At 38.7% G+C, this 24,278-nt stretch overlaps 2 protein-coding genes across 3 annotated transcripts in view; both read right to left on the bottom strand.

The window, feature by feature from the left end:
- Window positions 1-23,045, bottom strand: part of LOC121182464 (BTB/POZ domain-containing protein 10-like) — a 43,020-nt gene extending 19,975 nt beyond the window's left edge. Inside the window, exons 1-6 of one of the 2 annotated variants that reach the window (XM_041038986.1) lie at window positions 22,891-23,045; window positions 16,226-16,488; window positions 15,775-16,096; window positions 14,628-14,730; window positions 10,968-11,088; window positions 8,804-9,001 (exon numbers count right to left, since the gene is read on the bottom strand). In XM_041038986.1, coding sequence (XP_040894920.1) covers window positions 8,804-9,001; window positions 10,968-11,088; window positions 14,628-14,730; window positions 15,775-16,096; window positions 16,226-16,412 — 931 coding nt within the window. In that variant the 5' untranslated portion in view covers window positions 16,413-16,488; window positions 22,891-23,045. Of the gene's footprint in view, window positions 1-8,803; window positions 9,002-10,967; window positions 11,089-14,627; window positions 14,731-15,774; window positions 16,097-16,225; window positions 16,489-20,660; window positions 20,818-22,890 lie in introns of those variants that run through there. The other variant, XM_041038985.1, reaches the window with a different exon arrangement.
- Window positions 23,046-23,793: 748 nt separating this feature from the next.
- Window positions 23,794-24,278, bottom strand: LOC121182461 (parathyroid hormone-like). The gene is made up of 2 exons (XM_041038975.1): window positions 24,196-24,278; window positions 23,794-24,040 (listed from the first exon to the last, which is right to left on the bottom strand). Exons 1-2 carry the CDS (start codon window positions 24,276-24,278, stop codon window positions 23,794-23,796), a joined length of 330 nt encoding a protein of 109 aa, XP_040894909.1.

Genomic DNA, 24,278 nt, shown 5'->3' with positions numbered 1-24,278 from the left:
TTTATGACTTTTTGAGGTCAAAAAAAATTTTGACTTTTTTTGTCCGAAAAAAACACCATACTATACTATGACGTCTTTTATGACTTTTGAGGTGAAAATTTTTTTTGACTTTTTTCGCCCGATTTTGACGCCTTACTATACTATGACGTTTTTTATGACTTTTTGAGGTGAAATTTTTTTTGACTTTTTTCGCCCGATTTTGACGCCTTACTATACTATGACGTTTTTTATGACTTTTTGAGGTCAAAAATTTTTTTGACTTTTTTTGGCCGATTTTGTCGCCTTACTATATTATGACGTTTTGTATGACATTTTGAGGTCAAAAATTTTTTTGACTTTTTTTGGCCGATTTTGACGCCTTACTATACTATGACGTTTTTTATGACTTTTTGAGGTCAAAAATTTTTTTGACTTTTTTTGTCCGAAAAAAACGCCATGCTATACTATGACGTTTTTTATGACTTTTTGAGGTCAAAAATTTTTATGACTTTTTTCGACCGATTTTGACGCCTTACTATACTATGACGTTTTTTATGACTTTTTGAGGTGAAAATTTTTTTTGACTTTTTTCGCCCGATTTTGACGCCTTACTATACTATGAAGTTTTTTATGACTTTTTGAGGTCAAAAAAAATTTTGACTTTTTTTGTCCGAAAAAAACACCATACTATACTATGACGTCTTTTATGACTTTTGAGGTGAAAATTTTTTTTGACTTTTTTCGCCCGATTTTGACGCCTTACTATACTATGACGTTTTTTATGACTTTTTGAGGTGAAATTTTTTTTGACTTTTTTCGCCCGATTTTGACGCCTTACTATACTATGACGTTTTTTATGACTTTTTGAGGTCAAAAATTTTTTTGACTTTTTTTGGCCGATTTTGTCGCCTTACTATATTATGACGTTTTGTATGACATTTTGAGGTCAAAAATTTTTTTGACTTTTTTTGGCCGATTTTGACGCCTTACTATACTATGACGTTTTTTATGACTTTTTGAGGTCAAAAATTTTTTTGACTTTTTTTGTCCGAAAAAAACGCCATGCTATACTATGACGTTTTTTATGACTTTTTGAGGTCAAAAATTTTTATGACTTTTTTCGACCGATTTTGACGCCTTACTATACTATGACGTTTTTTATGACTTTTTGAGGTGAAAATTTTTTTTGACTTTTTTCGCCCGATTTTGACGCCTTACTATACTATGACGTTTTTTATGACTTTTTGAGGTCAAAAAAAATGTTGACTTTTTTCGCCCGATTTTGACGCCTTACTATACTATGACGTTTTTTATGACTTTTTAAGGTCAAAAAAAATTTTGACTTTTTTTGTCCGAAAAAAACGCCATACTATACTATGACGTTTTGAGGTCAAAAAATTTTTTGACTTTTTTCGACCGATTTTGACGCCTTACTATACTATGACGTTTTTCATGACTTTTTGAGGTCAAAAATTTTTTTGACTTTTTTCGCCCGATTTTGACGCCTTACTTTACTATGACGTTTTTTATGACTTTTTGAGGTCAAAAAAAATTTTGACTTTTTTTGTCCGAAAAAAACGCCATACTATACTATGACGTTTTTATGACTTTTTGAGGTCAAAAAATTTTTTGACTTTTTTTGTCCGAAAAAAAACGCCATACTATACTATGACGTTTTTTATGACTTTTTGAGGTCAAAAACTTTTTTGACTTTTTTCGACCGATTTTGACGCCTTACTATACTATGACGTTTTTTATGACTTTTTGAGGTGAAAAATTTTTTTGACTTTTTTTGTCCGAAAAAAACGCCTTACTATACTATGACGTTTTTTATGACTTTTTGAGGTCAAAAAATTTTTTGACTTTTTTTGTCCGAAAAAAACGCCATACTATACTATGACGTTTTTTATGACTTTTTGAGGTCAAAAAAAATTTTGACTTTTTTTGTCCGAAAAAAACGCCATACTATAATATGACGTTTTTTTATGACTTTTGGAGGTGAAAATTTTTTTTAACTTTTTTCGCCCGATTTTGACGCCTTACTATACTATGACGTTTTTTATGACTTTTGGAGGTGAAAATTTTTTTTGACTTTTTTCGCCCGATTTTGACGCCTTACTATACTATGATGTTTTTTATGACTTTTTGAGGTGAAAAAAAATTTTGACTTTTCTCGCCCGATTTTGACGCCTTACTATACTATCACGTTTTTTATGACTTGTTGAGGTCAAAATTTTTTTTGTCCGAAAAAAACGCCGTACTATACTATGACGTTTTTTATGACTTTTTGAAGTGAAAAATTTTTTTGACTTTTTTTGTCCGAAAAAAACGCCTTACTATACTATGACGTTTTTTATGACTTTTTGAGGTCAAAACATTTTTTGACTTTTTTTGTCCGAAAAAAACGCCATACTATACTATGACGTTTTTTATGACTTTTTGAGGTGAAAATTTTTTTTGACTTTTTTCGCCCGATTTTGACGCCTTACTATACTATGACATTTTTTATGACTTTTTAAGGTCAAAAATTTTTTTGACTTTTTTAGACCGATTTTGACGCCTTACTATACTATGACGTTTTTTATGACTTTTTGAGGTAAAAAATTTTGTGACTTTTTTTGTCCGAAAAAAACGCCATACTATACTATGACGTTTTTTATGACTTTTTGAGGTGAAAAATTTTTTGACTTTTTTTGTCCGAAAAAAACGCCGTACTATACTATGACGTTTTTTATGACTTTTTGAGGTCAAAAAATTTTTTGACTTTTTTTGTCCGAAAAAAAACGACGTACTATACTATGACGTTTTTTATGACTTTTTGAGGTCAAAAAAATTTTTGACTTTTTTTGTCCGAAAAAAACACCATACTATACTATGACGTTTTTAATGACTTTTTGAGGTCAAAAAATTTTTTGACTTTTTTCGCCCGATTTTGACGCCTTACTATACTATGACGTTGTTTATGACTTTTTGAGGTCAAAAAAAATTTTGACTTTTTTTGTCCGAAAAAAACGCCATACTATACTATGACGTTTTTTATGATTTTTTGAGATGAAAATTTTTTTTGACTTTTTTCGTTCGATTTTGACGCCTTACTATACTATGACGTTTTTTATGACTTTTTGAGGTGAAAAAAAATTTTGACTTGTCTCGCCCGATTTTGACGCCTTACTATATTATCACGTTTTTTTATGACTTTTTGAGGTCAAAATTTTTTTTGACTTTTTTTGTCCGAAAAAAACGCCATACTATACTATGACGTTTTTTATGACTTTTTGAGGTCAAAAATTTTTTTGACTTTTTTCGCCCGATTTTGACGCCTTACTATACTATGACATTTTTTATGACTTTTTAAGGTCAAAAATTTTTTTGACTTTTTTAGACCGATTTTGACGCCTTACTATACTATGACGTTTTTTATGACTTTTTGAGGTAAAAAATTTTGTGACTTTTTTTGTCCGAAAAAAACGCCATACTATACTATGACGTTTCTTATGACTTTTTGAGGTCAAAAATTTTTTTGACTTTTTTTGACCGATTTTGACGCCTTACTATACTATGACGTTTTTTATGACTTTTTGAGGTGAAAAATTTTTTTGACTTTTTTCGCCCGATTTTGACGCCTTACTATACTATGACGTTTTTTATGACTTTTTGAGGTCAAAAAAAATGTTGACTTTTTTCGCCTGATTTTGACGCCTTACTATACTATGACGTTTTTTATGACTTTTTGAGGTCAAAAATTTTTTTGACGTTTTTTGTCCGAAAAAAACGCCATACTATACTATGACGTTTTTTATGACTTTTTGAGGTCAAAAAATTTTTTGACTTTTTTTGTCCGAAAAAACCGCCATACTATACTATGACGTTTTTTATGACTTTTTAAGGTCAAAAAAAATTTTGACTTTTTTTGTCCGAAAAAAACGCCATACTATACTATGACGTTTGTTATGACTTTTTGAGGTCAAAAATTTTTTTGACTTTTTTCGCCCGATTTTGACGCCTTACTATACTATGACGTTTTTTATGACTTTGTGAGGTCAAAAAAAATTTTGACTTTTTTTGTCCGAAAAAAACGCCATACTATACTATGACGTTTTTTATGACTTTTTGAGGGCAAAAAATTTTTTGACGTTTTTTGTCCGAAAAAAACGCCATACTATACTATGACGTTTTTTATGACTTTTTGAGGTCAAAAATTTTTTTGACTTTTTTTGTCCGAAAAAAACGCCATACTATACTATGACGTTTTTTATGACTTTTTGAGGTCAAAAATTGTTTTGACTTTTTTCGACCGATTTTGACGCCTTACTATACTATGACATTTTTTATGACTTTTTGAGGTGAAAAATTTTTTGGACTTTTTTCGCCCGATTTTGACGCCTTACTATACTATGACATTTTTTATGACTTTTTGAGGTCAAAAATTTTTTTGACTTTTTTCGCCCGATTTTGACGCCTTACTATACTATGACGTTTTTTATGACTTTTTGAGGTCAAAAAATTTTTTCACTTTTTTCGCCCGATTTTGACGCCTTACTATACTATGAAGTTTTTTATGACTTTTTGAGGTCAAAAAAAATTTTGACTTTTTTTGTCCGAAAAAAACACCATACTATACTATGACGTCTTTTATGACTTTTGAGGTGAAAATTTTTTTTGACTTTTTTCGCCCGATTTTGACGCCTTACTATACTATGACGTTTTTTATGACTTTTTGAGGTGAATTTTTTTTTGACTTTTTTCGCCCGATTTTGACGCCTTACTATACTATGAAGTTTTTTATGACTTTTTGAGGTCAAAAAAAATTTTGACTTTTTTTGTCCGAAAAAAACACCATACTATACTATGACGTCTTTTATGACTTTTGAGGTGAAAATTTTTTTTGACTTTTTTCGCCCGATTTTGACGCCTTACTATACTATGACGTTTTTTATGACTTTTTGAGGTGAAATTTTTTTTGACTTTTTTCGCCCGATTTTGACGCCTTACTATACTATGACGTTTTTTATGACTTTTTGAGGTCAAAAATTTTTTTGACTTTTTTTGGCCGATTTTGTCGCCTTACTATATTATGACGTTTTGTATTACATTTTGAGGTCAAAAATTTTTTTGACTTTTTTTGGCCGATTTTGACGCCTTACTATAGTATGACGTTTTTTATGACTTTTTGAGGTCAAAAATTGTTGACTTTTTTTGCCCGAAAAAAACGCCATGCTATACTATGACGTTTTTTTTATGACATTTTGAGGTAAAAATTTTTTTTGACTTTTTTGGGCCGATTTTGACGCCTTACTATACTATGACGTTTTTTATGACTTTATGAGGTGAAAATTTTTTTTTGACTTTTTTCGCCCGATTTTGACGGCTTACAATACTATGACGTTTTTTATGACATTTTGAGGTCAAAAATTTTTTTGACTTTTTTTGGCCGATTTTGACGCCTTACTATACTATGACGTTTTTTATGACAAAAAAGTGAAATTTTTTTTTTGACTTTTTTCGCCCGATTTTGACGGCTTACAATACTTGGACGTTTTTTATGACATTTTGAGGTCAAAAATTTTTTTGACTTTTTTTGGCCGATTTTGACGCCTTACTATACTATGACGTTTTTTATGACAAAAAATTGAAAATTTTTTTTTGACTTTTTTCACCCGATTTTGACGCCTTAATATACTATGACGTTTTTTTATGACTTTTTGAGTTCAAAAAAATTTTGACTTTTTTCGCCCGATTTTGACGCCTTACTATACTATGACGTTTTTTATGACTTTTTGAAGTGAAATTTTTTTTTGACTTTTTTTGGCCGATTTTGTCGCCTTATTATACTATTACGTTTTTTATCAGAAAAAAGTCAAAAAAATTTTTTTAACTTTTTTCGCCCGATTTTGACGCCTTACTATAGTATGATGTTTTTTATGAGAAAAAAGTCAAAAAAATTTTTTTTGACTTTTTTTGGCCGATTTTGACACCTTACTATACTATCACGTTTTTATGACAAAAAAGTTAAAAAAACTTTTTTTTTTGACTTTTTTTGGCCAATTTTGATGCCTTACTATACTATGACGTTTTTTATGACATTTTGAGGTCAAAAATTTTTTTGACTTTTTTGGCCGATTTTGACGCCTTACTATACTATGACGTTTTTTATGACATTTTGAGGTCAAAATTTTTTTTGACTTTTTTTGTCTGATTTTGACGCCTTACTATACTATGACATTTTTCATGACAAAAAAGTCAAAATTTTTTTTTGACTTTTTTCGCCCGATTTTGACGCCTTAATATACTATGATGTTTTTTATGACTTTTTGAGGTCAAAAAATTTTTTGACTTTTTTTGCCCGATTTTGACGCCTTACTATAGTAGAACGTTTTTTATGACTTTTTGAGGTCAAAAATTTTTTTGACCTTTTTTGCCCGATTTTGATGCCTTACCCCCCCCCCCCCCCCCCTCCCCATGACGTTTTTTATGACACTTTGAGGTCAAAAAAAATTTGGACTTTTTTTGGCCGATTTTGACGCCTTACCCCCCCCATGATGTTTTTTATGACATTTTGAGGTCAAAAAAATTTTGACTTTTTTTGCCCGATTTTGACGCCTTACTATACTATGACGTTTTTTATGACAAAAAAGTGAACATTTTTTTTTGACTTTTTTCGCTCGATTTTGACGCCTTAATGTACTATGACAGTTTTTATGACTTTTTGAGTTCAAAAAATTTTTGACTTTTTTCGCCCGATTTTGACGCCTTACTATACCATGACGTTTTTTATGACTTTTTGAGGTGAAAAATTTTTTTGACTTTTTTTGGCCGATTTTGACGCCTTACTATACTATTACGTTTTTATGACAAAAAAGTTAAAAAAAAATTTTTTGACTTTTTTTGGCCAATTTTGATGCCTTATTATACTATGACATTTTTTTTATGACATTTTGAGGTCAAAATTTTTTTTTACTTTTTTTGGCATATTTTTAAGCCTTATTATACTATGATGTTTTTTATGAGACTTTGAGGTCTTACGAAAATATGACTTTTTTGGCATATTTTGAAGTAATGATGGGTAGATGAGGCGTCATGAAGCGTTTCGACACATTGCCAAACTGCATTGTTACTGTGTCACTAAATACTGACACCTGCTGGATCTTAAAAATCCCTACAGGCAACCTAGTTGACAGACTCAACTGACTGATTTGATGACCTAGTATATACAATAATATAATTTAAGTCATTTTATTTTATATAATATTATTTCATATCTTCATGTAAATTTAAAATATCTTTGATATTTTAGATACAGTCAATAAATAGCATGAACATGTATCATAACGTGAAAATCCAAGTGAACGTGTTGTGAATGAGGATGCTTGTGGACTGTGATTTTTTTTTACAAATTTTTATTCAATAAAATAAGTTATTGTTTTGAAATTGAGTCTGTTGAGTCCGCTTATTTGATACAACTTCTCCAGCAGTAGAAAACACCCGCTCACACGGCACAGATGAGGTTCCAATATGAGATCAAAATGGTCCCACATGGCGGAAACCTAGCTTTTGGCTTGAGGCTGCTCCATAATTCTTGATGAATTTGACGTTGAACCGCAAAAGATCAGAGATTCTTTTGGCAGATGCATCCCGTTGACATATGCTCTTCCTTATAAACACAGTTTGGCACGTCAGTGTCAGTTCGAAACAGTTCCTGTGTCGGTCACGTGACGTAAAGCGATACGCGCACCGACACGGGGTTTTGCTCTATGAGCATGCGCCGACGCATCTGTGTTGCCGGACCCATTACTAGCCAGGGCCAACATCAGCTGAGCGTGAGCTTGAGCCCTCCAGCTCAGAATTAGTGGGCGGGTTCTCGGCCAGCTGACCTGTAGAATAACCGCCTCTCTGCCAAATATGGAAAGTACACTCCCTCTAAAATCCAAGAAGGCGCAGCTCAAATGGCCTTGGTTTGGTCACAAAATCAACTCCCTGAAACCATGTTTTATACAGTCTATGCTCCCCCCTTGTACCAAATGAGCGCTCTGCCATCAATGGAGGTAATAGAGCCACCTGATTGGTTGACAATGGCAAACAACGCCTCAACGCAATCCGTCTATTTTTTTGTGCAAGATTTTGAGAAAATTATGTTCATAACGTAACGAGTAAAAGCATAAATTGTAGAAATGTAGTGGAGTAGAAAGTACAGATAACTGCTGCAAAATGTAATGGAAATCAAAAGTATGCATTATTATTTTTAGTTAAGTACAGATACGTAAAAACATACTTAAGTACAGTAACAAAGTACAAATACACTTACATTCCACCACTGCAGTTCATGGACGTCATCATTTCATCCTGTTAGACGTTTGTGTGAAGTTTTGTCATAATTAATGTATGAATTCTTGAGTTATGTGAGATCGCAGTGATCTTGACCTTTGATCAAAATCTAATCAGTCCATTAGTAAATCCAATTGAATCCACACAAAGGCTTTCACAAGAGTGGGACAGATGGACAGATAACCTGAAAACATGTCTCCGTATAAAAAGGATGGAGAGCATCAGGTCAGTGAAGCAACAGTAGGTGTTTTTTAACCATCAGTTACAGTTAACAGATCCTTTATAAAGGGTGTCTTATCATAAAGTAGTATCGTATTCACTCAGTCATTTTATGTTCTTCGCTACAACAGTCTGAAGAAAAAACTTCAAGTTTATCAGCTTCAGGAAATGTCTGAAAATCTGCTGGTAACAGGAGCAGCACCTCCATCAGATCACTGTGACACACTGCTACCAAAACAGGTCACCAACAGAGTCAGCATCAGTGATGGAGTTAGCCTCTTACTCTGTGAGTACTCCTCTCCCATCTGCGGAGGGTACTCTTCGTCCCAGTCCACTACGTCGTCGTCGGTCAGCACCACCACGTGGCACTCCCTCTCTCCGCTCTGGGCACTGGCCACCATCAGCGGCAGCACCATCTCCTCCAGGTAACACTCAAACTGATGCCGGGCCCCGTCGTTTGACAGCTCGTGCATCAGGGCGCCTGAGGAGAAACCATGAAGGCGTCGGTGAGGAGAGAGGACAGTGACACAGGGAGGAAATGATACATGCTCACTTCCTTTTCCTCTAACAACTGTAACTAAAACTGTGTTAAGTTTCCATTACAATAAATAAACTGCTGGTGTCTTTTGATTATCAACTCTGAAACTGAAATTTCATTTGCATTGACATTACTTTTGAAGATAATGAATAAAACCTAATACTAATTATAAAGAAAACACATCCCAGATTTCCCAGAAACATTGTTTTAAACTGATCTGATTTTATTCAAATGGGGAAAAAAGTGTCGGAGCTCCCACAATCCACTACAAATGTGATCAACCAAATTAACCGAGGGTTCAGGAGAAGATGACTGCTAGCAGGTAAACATGGATATAAACAATGCATCTTATAAGAAAAATCTCCTTAACTGTTTTATGAGGAAGAACATTCAACACGTTTGTAAGATCTCAGAGATACACACAATGAACTTTGGTGATAAATGCAATGTAAACACAAACTATAAGAAAACTCCACAGGGCACCTTCAGGTGATATCCTGACATGGCTCTTCAGATGTACAACATGTAGAGTGAACCTGCTCTGAACAGACCAAACAACTGACTACTGATATCTTCACAAATGACAAGACAACCAATAAAACCAGTAAAACCAGTAATGGTTTTATAATTTTTACTCCCTGTTGTGGCCTTAAGGACGAGAGGATCTGGAGGTAAACAGAGACTGTAGCTGCCCTGCTCTCTGTTTATGAGCTTACACAGGCTGAGATGTGAGGGATTTCCTGTAAATGGTTATTATGGACCACTGCAAAATAATGTCTTCATCTGAGCAGGACAGTGAAGGCTCTAGTTCTACAGCTGATGATAGAGGTTTATATTTGGAGGCTGAGTGCCTGTGTATTGCTGCTGTGATAGTGAAATTTCCCAACTTGGGATGAATAAAGTATTTCTATTCTATTCTATTCTATTCTATTCTATTCTACACAGGAGGCAGCACTGCACCAGTAGTGACCTAAATATTACATCTGTACAGCTGCTTAACTGGAATAAACACAGTTATAACAAGCTCCTGAAGGCAAACACTTCAAATATACAAAGAAAAATCAGGGATCATACACACAGCTTCAACTTGGATTCATTCACAACAAAGACTGATTTTAAATTAGACACAAAAAAGCAGGAACTAATGACTAGAAACTATAAAAAACCACATCCTGTCAATACAAGAATGACACCTGCTGGCATTTGTTTGCTCTGTGCCTGCATAACAAGCATTACATTTCACAGCTAATCATGACCTACTTAGAGCCCGGCACACACACGCACTAACACACACACACACACACAGCAGCAGCAGTCTGTGAGCTGAGGCTCCTCCTCCCACACATACACACACACACAGGCAAACAAGAGGCACCAACAACAGAAATATCCACAGCACACACATGTAGCATGTATCATTGTGACAAACGGACGCGTCCATGTATCTGAACTGATGTCACAGGTGCATCAGACACGAATTTAAACAAACAAACAATGATGCAAACACACAGCGACGTCAGACTTCCTCAATAAGCCAATGGGAGCATTTACAATGAAGAGCGAGATGATGGGCTGTGTCTGTTTTTAGCTCTCAGGGAGAACTTACATTCAAATAACAGCTACAGTAAACAACTGTTTGTCTATCAACAATAATAAATTAAAGCTTCATCTCAATCAAAATAACTTAGTAGCTGTCTACACTCATCACATATGCAGTGATGTAAGAAACATAAAGCAGGCAGAGTCTGTTTGTGATCCTCTCTAATGCAGTAACACAATAACAACAAATCTGTGCACTCACCAGAGTACGTGAAGCAACGAAACTGGGAACTACATCAGCCTGCAGCTCCACACAGCTCAGACGGTAAATCAGCAGCTAAACGAGAGAATGTCTGCACAGTATACTCACTGAGGTCTCTGCACTTGATGGTGCTGTAGTTGAAGGAGATACAGAGGTAGTCACATGCCTCCCGCAGCTCGGGAATGGAAACGCCATCGGGACAGCGGATTATCCCTGACTTGTAGTAATCCTGCCATTTTCAGCAGCAGCGACACACACACACACCAACACACACAGAAACGCAGAGGGGAATAAATAGGCCGAATGGCGGGAGTTCACATGCACGCACAAGCATGGGAGAAAAAACAAGACGCCATTATTGATGTTGCTCTGTTCACACAGGCAGTGCAGAGAGAGAGAGAGAGAGAGAGAGAGAGAGAGAGAGAGAGAGAGAGAGAGATGGATGAGGAAGTGGAGGCGGAGGGATGAAGAGCGAGCAATGATCAAAGTAAAATCCAGTGACGTCACAGGCAAGAGGGAAAGAGGAAGAGAGAGATCCCTCCCTGCTCCACTTTCCATCCTCCCTCTGTCTCTGAGCAGCTTGTTGTCATGTGAGACTCCCACACTGGCTGTTTCCCATGAGAGGATCTACTCAAACACTGCAGGCTGTGATGGAAACATGGGAGGAGAGGCTCAGGGCCAACAGGACTGAAAGCTCTGGCTCCCCTCACTTCCTAGTCTCCTTAAGTTTTGTTTAATGCCAAGAGACAAATACACTTAGACCACCATCCATTATCCCATAACCACAATACAGCAATTATTAGCTATTTAGTAACATCCTCACAAAGAGTGGAGGCAAATGGATATCACTTTGCACTTGGCAGAAACATCTGAGAGGCCTCATATCAACTCAAACTAACCAGGAGCTCTTTCAGGGATCTATTCTATCCACACTGGAGGTGTGTTGCTAGGTGTGACCTGTCTCTCTGCCTGTCAGCACTAATAAAAAAGTGATATTTCAGCTCAAGTTCCACTGTATCTGACTGAATACTTCACCTCCACGTCCTGCTGTTCTGACAGAGCGACTGGGAATTAAAACATATTATAACATAACATATTATATATCAAGTAAGCACAAAAACAGAAGGACCTGTACAATCTAACACAGCTCTGAAAACACTGTTATACTTAAAATGTCTTGTTTTGTGTAAACATCAGTTGAGGAATGAAGCTCATTCATAACCTTTAACGACACTGGGCACGTCACCACTTCAGAGAAATTAACAGATTATGAAATTGTTTTCCTTTGCTTTCTAATTGTTGCACTTTTTAATCGTTCAAGTGGATGCATGGTTTCAGCACCAAACCATGTGCACAGCTGATGTAAGGGGAGACACTTACGGAAAACTAGAGTCTCACATTTTTATGTCTCCACCACTTAATACTCGGGATGGGGCCGATCTGATCCAGTATCGGTATCGATATCGGTTCCGATACCAAAATAATTCACGGATCGGAAATTTCCCATACATGAACCATGTCTGTGCTTTAATGTTGTCTGCTGAAATAACTCCACAAGTGATTCCCTGCTGGCTGCTTTGCTAACTGGCTGCAAAATGTGGAATGGATTTCCTGAACGGTACCTTTCAGGTACCGGGATTGGATCGGAAGTGAAAAAATGTGTATCGGTGCATCCCTACTTAATACTTTTCACTATATATATATTATAGGAGTCTGGACAGACAAGGATGTAAACTGCAAATTGACTGGATGGTGGAAGCATAAAGCTGTGAGGTGTTACTGTAGTTTCCTTTGTGCATTAGACATAATAGCCAAGTAATAAATGCGTTCACGTGACTTTTAAATGAAGCTGATAAGCTGCACGTCTGACAGAGGATGCACAGTGGAGAAGAAGACAGGTCGTGTGGAGAGGGACTGTGAGACAACAGGCAACACATGCTCCCAGCCAGATCTGAACCAGGGATGTTTCCCCCTATAGACGGCTTGTTTGCAGTGGTATCTTATACATCTGCACTTTGTAGCACTGTTGTATTAAACTGCAGTGCTCAGGGGGGGTTTCTCATATGGTCATATGGACGGAGGGTAGAAAAGTGGGTTTAAAAGTTTCTATGTCAAATAATATGATTTCAAGCCGACCACAGCTGGTGTCCTCTATAAATAACAAAACCACAGCCGCCTTTCAAGCCTACAAGGGTTATGTGCTTGACACAAAAAAAACAAAAAAACAAAACACATTACTACAACAGCCCACGAGCAGTGGACACTATTCTGAGACTGCACATTTTCTTATCAGATATATAAGCACCTCATTTCTAAAAAGAGCTGATGCTGTATCTTTCCAAAGGCTTTTGGGAACCTTTATCTTCTTTCTATTAATGTGGTCCCTGGGTGAGCGACCACATTTCTCTTTTGGCTGTTTTGGCTCATTATTTTCTGACTAAAATCATGATAATACATAAATCGTTTCTAACCGATAGAGCGGTTAAACTGAGCAACGTCAGAAAAAGCCTGGACCTCATCACAAAACTTTCCATGAGCACTGTGAAAAGGTCTAGACCCTTTGAAACTAATATATAAATTTAGAACACAGACCAAAAGGTGCTGCTGTTGGTGACTAACACAGGACAAAGCACTTTCATCCATTTAAATCATAAATGGATAAAATTGCTATTCAGTGCTTTGTCAAGGTCCCTTTCACAGCAATTATAGCTTCCAGTCTGGGTTAGTCTTTACAGGCTTGCACACTTGGACTCGGGCAGTTTATCCCATTCTTCCTGGCAGATCCACTCAAGTTCAGACAGACTGGATGGGAAGCAGATGTGAACTGTCATCTTCAGGTCTCTCCACAGATGGTTTATGGGGTTTCAGTCTGAGCTTTGTCTGGGACACTCAAGGACAGTCTAAGAGTTGTCCTGAGTCCAGTCCAGTGTTGTCCTGGCTGTGTGCTTTGAGTCACTGTTGTGCTGAAAGGAGAACCTGATCTGTACCTCAGTCTTAGATTTCCACCTTAAATTTATAATTAATTTACAGAAATGTCTAAAAACACGTTTTCACTTTGTGGTTGAGTGTAGACAGATGAGCAAAAATGGAAATTTTATCCATTTAAAATCAAATCCACACATAACCATGAAGTATGGGTCTGAACACTTGGTGAAGCCACTGAAACAAGATTCTAAACAACAGGAGGACTTCAATATAAAGACTGAGCTGAATATCCCTGTCAGCAAAAGCTGTCAAGGAGTGATGGACCAGTGGAGCAGGGGTGGGGGGACTGACAGAAGAGAAACTGGAACAGAGAGAGAGAGAGAAAGAGAGAGGTGGTAGCAGGTCTGCTGGGAGATATCCTGTGTGTAATACATGATGTAGGGAGAGGTGGGCAGCAGGAGAATTAGAAAGTGAATAAACCACTGCACTGGGCCCCAGAGAGAGGAGGATAAAAAGATCCGAAAAATAAGATGGAGAACAAGGAAAAGGAAAGAAGATGCAGGGGGAAGTAACAGAATAGGAGGACAGAGAGAGAGAGAGAGAGAGAAGGTGAGGGAAGAAGGAGAGAAGGGGAAAAAGAGAAAGATGCAGAGGAAATCAGAGCAAAAAGAAGAAGACCTCAAAATCTTCCTCTTATTGCAGAAAGGAACTGAGAAAAAAAAAAACAAGGAAGAGGAGACAAAAGCAAAGAGAAGTGTACACAGACAGTGCCAGACAAGCAGCCAGCACGTACAGAGGGTGGAGAAGGTAAAAACATGTCCGCCACAGAGAATGCTTTCTCACCAGGATGGCTCTGAAGACGGTGGAACTGATGCCGTCAGCCACCTCAAACTCTCCTTTCTCATTGGGTCGCGTGAAATTGTTGTCCCGCCCAGAACCAAACATCCTGAAATCAAACAAAAGACGAGACAAAAAAAAAAACAGTTTCTTTAACTTCTGATTGTGAAGACAGAAAATACAGTTGAGCAGACCAGTCATCACTTTTCTGTAATGCTCCTATTTGTTTTTTATTGAAGCTTCAAAGCTGGAGACATTAAAAACTACTGAAGAGTTTGAAGCTGATCAGCATGTGGCCTCTACCCTGCCTTGCAATCAAGTAAGAAAACTGTGCTGTTTCAAAATGAATGAACGAAACCACTTTGCTGAATAGAAAGAAACAAGAAAGGAAATCAAAGCCACCATTACCATAGGTGGGTGAAAGGATGCAATCTTGACAAAAAAAGAAATCCCACTACATTGGTAAGTAGATGCTTCTCACCTACAAATACAGGCCTGTTACAGTGTTACTTTAGCTTGAAAAATAAACTGACTGTGGTTGAGGGGACCGGCAGCCTCAGAACTGTGTGCCACCACCTCAGATTTAACAGGACATCTGCTGGAATGGGACATGAAACGTGAGTGTGGGACAAAACAGGAGGAGGGAGCTGTTCTTTCAACACTAATACAGTTAAAGCTTTTAGTTTCTGAGAGTGGCAGATGGCGGACAGAAATAAAACAGAAACATCCAAAACATCTATCCTCTTTAGTAAAGCCGAAAAGGTAATAATGCTGTTATACATGTATCCAGTAGAACGTCGCCGGTTTCCAACTGTTGCAGCTCCTTCAGGCCATAGCAGCACGGTTTGAAAACTCATGTCTAACATTTAACTTTGTGCTTTGTTTGTATTTTTTCTTGACTTTTGTGTATTTTTATAATTGCCAATCTGAGGATGATGGTTGCTTAGGCCACAGTTTTATGTCAGCTAAAATAACCATAAAGTAAATAAAAACAAACATAAAATAAATAAATAAAATACATGAAGAGCTCCTTTTCAACAAGAAGCGATGGATTTTATGGGAAATGTGGTCTTAATTTTAAACAACACTGCCACTTGAATTATCACTGACTTGAGGTTAAATCTGCAGTGACACTGATAGACAAGGCCATTACCTGCCCAGCATTGTGTTAGGTTGAGCTGTGAAGATGGCAGGATCCACCACAAATCTCGTATTGTCCACGATAAGCGTCACTCTTTCTCCCAGTCTCAGTCCACTGCGATGTCCTTCTTTACTGCTGAGGTCATACACGTAGATCATATCGCACTGCCCTTGGCTCAGGGTCTTGGGGTGGCTGTCAACTCCAGGAAGACCCAGGGACCGAGGTATGTGCCCTCCAATCAGAGTTCCTCCAATATGGGAATAGGGAAGAGAAACCCTGGGAGGACGTGGACTGGAGGATCTAGAGGATGAGCCTCCGTCACCACGTTCGCGGTCTGGGGGAAAATGCATGAAGATCAACAACGGACAAACACAAACAGTCAAACACACACATACACGCTGTTAACAGATGGAGACAGTAACAGTGGGGCCACTAAACTCTGACTTCTTTCTTTTCTCCTCACCATGCTGCCGAGTGGGAGAGGTAACGTTCCTGATGCAAGGTGTCAGCTGACTCTCTCCTCTCTCGTGGGAGGAGTCACGCGAGCGGTCGCTGGAGCGCCGCCGTTGTTCCCGGTAATGTTCTGCTCCTCCTCTTTCTCTCGCACCACCGACGGCACCACCGCTGGCACTGGACCCGTACAGACTCATGGTGCTGACCTGCTGCTGCTGCTGCTGTGGCTGGTGGTGGTTGCAGTCCAACACTGACAAACCACACTGTTGCTCACTGATGAGAGATGAGAGCACACACAAAGGAAATCAAAGTTATGAGGATGTCTCTCATGTCTCCTGAGCAGCTGCTGAACTTTAAGTCAGATCACACAATGTTCGTGTTGAATATTGACACTAACTTTTCTGCTACTTTATTCGCTAAAACAAAAATCTAACAGTGGTCATTCTAAGACATTTTGAGGACTTCAAGTTTAGCTAATGATGATTTAAAAGATACTGAATATGGAGATATCTTTCACATCTTTGTTCAACTGGTCCTTTGAGATGGTAAAGTACAGAAAAAGTCATGTTCCGGACAAAAACAACAATGGAAATGCTCAAGATGAGGACTTGCAACAAGCTAATGTTCGCCACTGAAACGCTACATGTGCCGTTGGACACAGTGAGACTTCCCTGACTGACAAAAAGAAATTACTGCTGGACATGGAGGAGACAGTCATTTCAAACCATCTCCCAGCCAACAGTGCCATGACAGACTGACACAATCAGGCGCATCAACAAACAAACAAATAGAAACATCCTGTGTTCAGTCACATTCTTATGTGTTTGCCATGGCACCGCAGTGAGACTGAATTCCAAAGCCATACAAGTTTCATTTGGTCACAACTTCAAGTCCAAATGGGATCACACTACTAACGATACAGAAACCAAAAAGCACTGGTGCGTGATTTCATGGAACAATTAGATAGATTACTTGGTGCATGGACTGGATTCTCTCTGGGCACATTCACACACACGCGCTGCTGCAGAGATTGCTCAGGGGGTAAAGAGTTTGTTTTTTGCGTGCTGAGCTGTGGAACGAGAATAGAGCCTGTAAAAAAAAAAAAAAAAAAGTCTGCAGTCAACTCGTGTGAACCCTTACTGGGGCTGAGTGCTGCAGAAACAGGGCTGACAACACACCACCACCGTCAGCTTGCAGCTACAGACACCCCCCCCCCCTTGCCAAGTATCCATTAGAGTGCATCCAAGTGACACAATCAGAGCGAACGGAGCTCACTTAAGTAAAGGACAACAAACAGAAATGGTCTCAACTGTTTACTTGCTCCACAGGATGTTTTTTCAGAGATTTTTGACTGATAGGTAACAAGCCCTCAAACTTGCCTCTGAGCAAGCGATGCTTCCTGGAGTGGTCCACTGTAATTCAGTGTTTTTCCAGAGACAGAGAGAGCTGTTCTAACATCTGCCCTCCATTTCAGAAAGGACACTGACACAATAATGCTAATGTGAACAGGTCTGATTCTTCTGACATGTTTGTTTTGAGATTTTCATTTTTGGAACACATTTGTATTGATATTAAAAAAAGGAAAAGGAATGCATGGAACCAAGCCATTTATAATTACATGATTATTCTGTTGTAATAAATCACGTTCCTGTAGTCGTGTTGATGAACGTATCCATTTCAGTGCCACTGCGACAGTGGAGCTGCCAATCTGATCAATAGGCTTGAGCTTATAAAGCACAAACACTTCCAGGTCTCAGTAATGAAGAGAGCCGTGCTCTCTTGAGAGGAGCTGCTATGAAACATGATGATGACAGTCGACTGTAGGCTATGGCTTCAGAGAGATGGGAAACGGGAGCATGTAGGAGTGGAAGGAAAGAGAGAGAGAGAGAGAGAGAGAGACTTATTTTTATTATTTTATAAAAATGGAGTTAGTGACGTATAAAGGGCCAGAATACTGCCACCCACTCTGCACACAACTGGCTACGCATAAATAAACCACTAACACATAAAGCCCTGACCTAGCTTGTCGAGGCAGATTTTGCATGTAGGTGTTATATACTGCTATAATGCAAAATAAAATAAATCATTAATGAATTACTTAATACATTTGTTTCCACGAACCATGTGCATTGAATAGGTTATGTATGTTTTGGCAGAGCTTTAAAAGCCGGTAATGAGAGACGCCTCCCTGGATACTGACCGCTGACTGGTAGCTGCTGATGTGAGGACTAATTGGACCAGCTGACTAACAGACTGATTGAGTGGCTATTACTGACTATGAATAGCATCCTCTACAGAAATAAAGCAAATCTGACCAAAAAAAATAAAAATGTTCTTTGGGGAATATTATGATAATTTTTCATAAAAGATCATCATTTGATTTCAAGATAGAGTCTGTGATTTCCTTTGTAGGGCAAGATCATATTTCCTTTAATTAAAGTAAATCATAGTGAGAGCTGTCCACTAACACTGTGTACATGCAACACAAAGACAGAGCTAAAAAACCTTGATGCTTTGAAAACGGATGTGAACCTATAAATCAGTATCAGAGGGCCAAGTGAAGACAAAGCAGCAGGGGGTGAGCTGCGGGATGACAGCGGCACAAAAGCCTCGCACTCCTCCAAACAAAGCGGGCTCCCCGGCAGCTTCAGCAGCTGACTAACGGGCTGATTGAGTGGCTAATTGGCTAACTGTCTGGGTGGGCAGACAAGATGTAGCAGGGCCAGTGAACTGAAGACGAAGAAACGATCAACAATGCAGTGAGATGACTGCACATCACCTTGAATTCGCACCTACACTACGCCCAGTCAAGGTCACAGATTCGTTGTTGTTTGCTGGTGCAACAGTCAGGAGATGGCAAAGACTCAATCGTGTACACAAAAGATTTAAACATACAACTTACAAAGGGTTTAATAATGTCAAAATTAAAAATGCAAAGGAAATGAATGCACTGGGTGCTGGTTTACTTTTTGAATTTCAAATTCTGTTCAGATGGGTAACATTTCAGAAACCAAAGAGTAAAGCAAAGACCCTTGTCTTTTCCTGTTTACATGTCAGCTTCACAGTATAGCTGCATAGTCTGGCAATGTCCTTGAACACAAGATAAGGGTCACCATAGCAGCTGAGGAGAGGAAGAAGTGTGCACACAAAGATGCACACACTCACACACATACACCTCTCCCTTTGGATCAGTGTGTTGAGGTGAGCTGACTGACACGAACAGAGGACACCCTCCCTCCGTCTATATTACAGACACTACTTATCAGTGACAGTGTGATAAACAGCATTCGAGGCTATTCATGAAAAGCCAAAGAGCAGCAGCCAGGTCTATAATCCATAATGCCAAAATTAAAGATTACACAGATGACAATATTATCATTTTTAAAAAAAATCTGGTCTCCTTGTTCAAACCGCCACAATTAAGTGACCCAGCAAGATATTACTGATGTGTTGTGTGTACTTACACTGGAGCCTGACACAGCATAAATGCATGTTTTTATCTCCAATGGGATTTTAATGTATCGCAGAAATGGGACAATAAACAACAAAAGCAGGTCTTCGAGCCAAACAGACAAGGCAGCCCGTGGCCAGACCAGCAGGGAAGAAGGAACAAAGGAACCGAGGAAGCAATATTTCACTCAGAGCAGGCAGCTCCTCTCATCTTTCACATGGCAATGCAAATCTACAGCAGCCAAGATTTCACACAGCCAGAAAGAACTAGCGGGGGCTAACATTTCACTTGTCCAATTTCCTGTTACTGGGCGCCACCCCCCTGATACCACAATTTCCCTTTTCCTTTGCTGAATAGGTCAATAGCCCATAGTGCTTGCAAAAGCTCTGGATGAAGGTTTAATGTGTTAAATACAAGAGAAGTTCAACAGCCCATCTAAGACACAATAACTCAGACAAAGATGCGAGGCGTACAGGCAGTCTATTAAAAGCATGAGGTGAAAGCCCCAAGGGGTGAGGGTCCCATCTATTATTTAGGGTTCTGCTGACACAGACACACTGATGGGCAAAGGCAGGGAAGCTGCTCCGCGCAGCAGTCTGGGATGAAATCCCACAAAACAAGATATGCTGGATATAAGACATAAAACGGGGAAATACCCCTTTATAACTATGTACAATGAATAGCATCCTTAACGATGTAAATCACAAAAAAATGTAAAAATGCTTTTTAGGGGAATATTGTGGTGATTTTTCATAAAAGATCATCATCAGATTTCAAGACCACGCTCTATTCAGCACCACAGAGTCAGACGGTGTCCCACCATGGATAATAGAGTCTGTGATTTCTTTTCTAGGGCACTATCATAAATCCTTTAATTACAGTAAATCATAGCAAACGGCGTACATTAACACTGTGTACGTGCAACACAATGACGGAGCTAAAAAAAAAAACAAAACAAAAATCCCTGGTGCTTTGAAAACCTCGGTGCACCTACCGGTCGGTATCAGAGGGCCAAGTGAAGACAAAGCAGCAGGGGATGAGCTGCGGGATGACAGCGGCACAAAAGCCTTGCGCTCCTCCGAACAAAGCGGGCTTGCCGGCAGCTTCAGCATCCTCGCTCATTACTTTCCAACTTCATCAGCATCGTTTCACGCACTCGACCCGGACTTTTAAGTCGCTGCTAAAAAAAAAAATCCGCCGCCTCGACCACAAAGCTCTAAACGGGTCCACAGAGCGAGGGAGGCGCGCGCCGGCGAGTCATTCAGAGTCACCGGAGGGACCTTAAACTGTGAATGGCCGCGTGCCTGACTGAATCAGAGCGATGCTGCCTTCACGTGCTCCTTGTAAGCTCCCACTTCTGAGTGCTCCACGTACTACCAGTGCACTTCAGGGAAGGTGGTCGTTGATCATCTACTTGTCCCGTCATCTTAGTGACTTAGCATCGTGTCATATCTTGGCAAACGATAAGGAAACTGTGGATTATGTTGGAAGCAAAGTTCTCTGGCAAAACATCCTCTTAATCGATTTTCTGAGGAAATTTTTTTATCGGTCATCCATAACCTTTTTTAGATATTCTCAACACAATAACGGTTTGGGAAAGAAAAAGTAAAGGAAATGTACATATTAGTAAGATTAGCCGTCAAAAATATGATTGGTTTTGTAAAGGACATTCATATTTATGTATCTGCCAGATCGATATTCAACCGTGTGTGTATCCGTTTAGCATGTCCCACCCAGATGCTGCACAATAACATCATTAGATCCGTTCTTTCAAATAGGGCCGCATTGCACCTGTTATTATAATATCTACATCATCTGAAGGCAGCATCAAGGAGACTCAAGAATATAAAAAAAATTCCTGAGCACTATAACTATTCTTACCAAAGACGCAATAAAAGTCCCCATAGAAACACCGGCCTAATTGAATACCACTGATTTCTGAAATGTCCCCTCCTCTGCTCTGCTCCTTCAACATCAAGACTGCAGGTGCAGAACGCAACAAGCGATCAAGACGCCATATTGTAACATAACTTCACGGTCATAAGCAAATTCGTTTTCTCCATCTCCTTTCAGAGTCCTGGGTGATTCGTGAACTGTATATTCATCCTATATTCGACCTTCGTGGGGACTCTCACCAGGGGACTCCTATACACTACAAGATAAATATAGCACAGTGAGTCTATCAGACTAAGGCATAAATAAAAATAAAACAACACACTAATGATTTAGAGTACAGTAAGGGTCACGATAGACAGACGTGTATTTGCCGTCTCTATCACCATCTACAGGAAAATCAGCTATTTCTCTAAAGGTCAACTCCTAACTCCCTCTACATTACATGATCCGGAGTGAATCATTAATAGGTCACCTCCGGCTTTACAATCGTTTTATCGTTTAGAATAACGGTCATCAGGCTTTCAGATAATGTACACAGTGTGGGATTATCCCTCGGAACATCTGTCAATAACGATACTACAACGCCGACCTCTGACCACTCAATCTGGATCTGGACAACAAGTACTGTGGCGTTTATCTTTTATATGTTGTTTTATCAAAAAACTCATTCATTTACAATAAAATCAACCCACTTTCTGAGCGGTTACACATACATCCATCGAAATACAAACTATAAAGTCAGTTCAACTGATGAAAGACTGTTAAAATCCGTGACATGTTTTGTAAAATGTATTTATATGCTGTTACCGACAGGCTTTTCAGTCATGGGTCTTACTACACGTTAACATCACTAAACGGGGAACTAACATGCCCATACATTTAAAAAAAAAAAACTGTTCCACCTTTCAGAGCTTGTGAGCTGCGGGGTGTTACGTTAGCTTAATGTGACACTGGTTACCGTTAGTTAAACTACATGCAGAATGAAACACATTTCTCTAACATGGTCCCCCCATGCTTGACCAACTGTGGCCACATTAGCTTTAGATGAGTTAAAGTTGGTCTAGCAATACGGCTTTCCGTTACCTCTTAAACCTGCACATGTCCCAGCTGATGAACAGAGAGCATTAAAAGTGTCTGTCTATGTAAAACGCAAGAAGACACTCGACATCGTGGTTTACAGAGACTTTACAGAGGCTAAGAGGATTTTAGACTTTTTGGTTAGCCTGTTGTAAAGTTAGCTTCACCCGCTATGCTAAACACATCGCCAGCAGTTAGTCTGCTAACGTTAGCTAGCTGGCTGTGTTCACGAGAGTTTAAAACAACTTTACCTCCTCGCATTACATTCCGATTTGAAGTTTTGTCCGGTCGCTGAAACAGTTCGCTTTGTCAGTCAACCGAACACACTGAAGACAAACAGACAAGGGTTTCTGTAGAAACTCCTAGCTTGCATGAACTGATTGTGGGTTCTTTGTTTTGGTTTGGGACAGCGGAAGTCACGTGGAAGATATCGCGATACAACAGCACAGAATGGGGTCGATCAATCCCACACGCATACATAACGAATTAAAACGACAACATTTAAAGTAATTAATTAATTGATTTTTATTCATTCACATTATACACGCATATCACATTGGTACTTATAAAAATAAAATGGCCTATTTTATATAGGCACGTTAAACATAGGCTGCATATAAAATATATAACACTTTATATGAATTGTTGAATTGTTGTAGTCCTTCTATCTAACCTTAGACATCCGTTTTGACGTTTTACCCTCAAAATCCCTCCTGAAATAATAAGCATTGCGAGAACACCTGCAATGCAGTCATACAGACTATGTATACGTTTAGATGAAATCGATTTAAAATAAAAGACAGGCGTGTCCGTCAATAAGGACATCGTCAAATCATAAACAACACAGTTGGTCCAACTCTGTCTTCTTCAGTTTGTTGAAGTAGGCTAAGCAGCTCTTGGAGTGGTTTACAACACCACCTGTTACATAAAAATGCACACACAACAAGTAAATATCAATTTCATAAATAAAAAGGCAATAAATAAAGTGGAAATGTACAATAAATAAAATAAAAGTGCATTCTAATAAAAGAAGGACACGTTCTGGCATCGAGAAACGTTTCAAATTAAATTGAAAAAATAGTAAGTAGTCTGTATATAAGTCTGTATAAAGAATGTTGTAAATGTCACCGAAAGTCCAATAAAATCAACCAAAATCACGACTGCCTTGACTTGAGGAGCTTTTCCAAGAAGTTCAAAGCGTATTGAATCTCTTCTGGTGTCAGGTCGGGCAGCTCCTCGGGACGCAGCCGCCTCCTCGTCCGGCCCACTTCCCCGCTGCTGCCCCGGGCTGCGGCGGTGTGGATGCCCCGGAGCCTCATCTGCAGCCACTCCCGGCGCTCCTGCACCTGCTTGTGCTCCCCGAGGTTGTGCATGAGCTGGACCTCACTCACCGTCCTTTTACTGTACCCAGAAACACGAGATACAGATTAATTTACCTGTGCGATAACAGGCTGTGATGATAGCAGGGGTGTTCATTAAAAATATAAATGAGGCAATGACCTTGGGGTGAAGGTGATCTAAATTGATTTGATAAGGGAGATAGGAAGTGGAATTACCTTAAGGGACGGCCTTCACAGAGAGTGGAGAGGTGTAGAACACAGAGTGAAATGAAAACGATTTTATAGTCCCTGTTCCGCAT

Source organism: Toxotes jaculatrix, chromosome 5 (assembly GCF_017976425.1).
Source record: "Toxotes jaculatrix isolate fToxJac2 chromosome 5, fToxJac2.pri, whole genome shotgun sequence".
Taxonomy (NCBI): domain Eukaryota; kingdom Metazoa; phylum Chordata; class Actinopteri; family Toxotidae; genus Toxotes; species Toxotes jaculatrix.
The sequence above is the reverse complement of the archived record's forward strand: the minus strand, read 5'-3'. Positions and strand labels throughout refer to the sequence as shown.

Excerpts from the sequence above, each read along its gene's own strand:
- LOC121182461 (XM_041038975.1), bottom strand. The coding sequence starts at position 24,278 with ATGCGGAACAGGGACTATAAAATCGTTTTCATTTCACTCTGTGTTCTA. Across the intron at positions 24,041-24,195 it reads TGTGAAGGCCGTCCCTTAAG|TAAAAGGACGGTGAGTGAGG; the intron begins GTAATTCCACTT and ends TTCTGGGTACAG.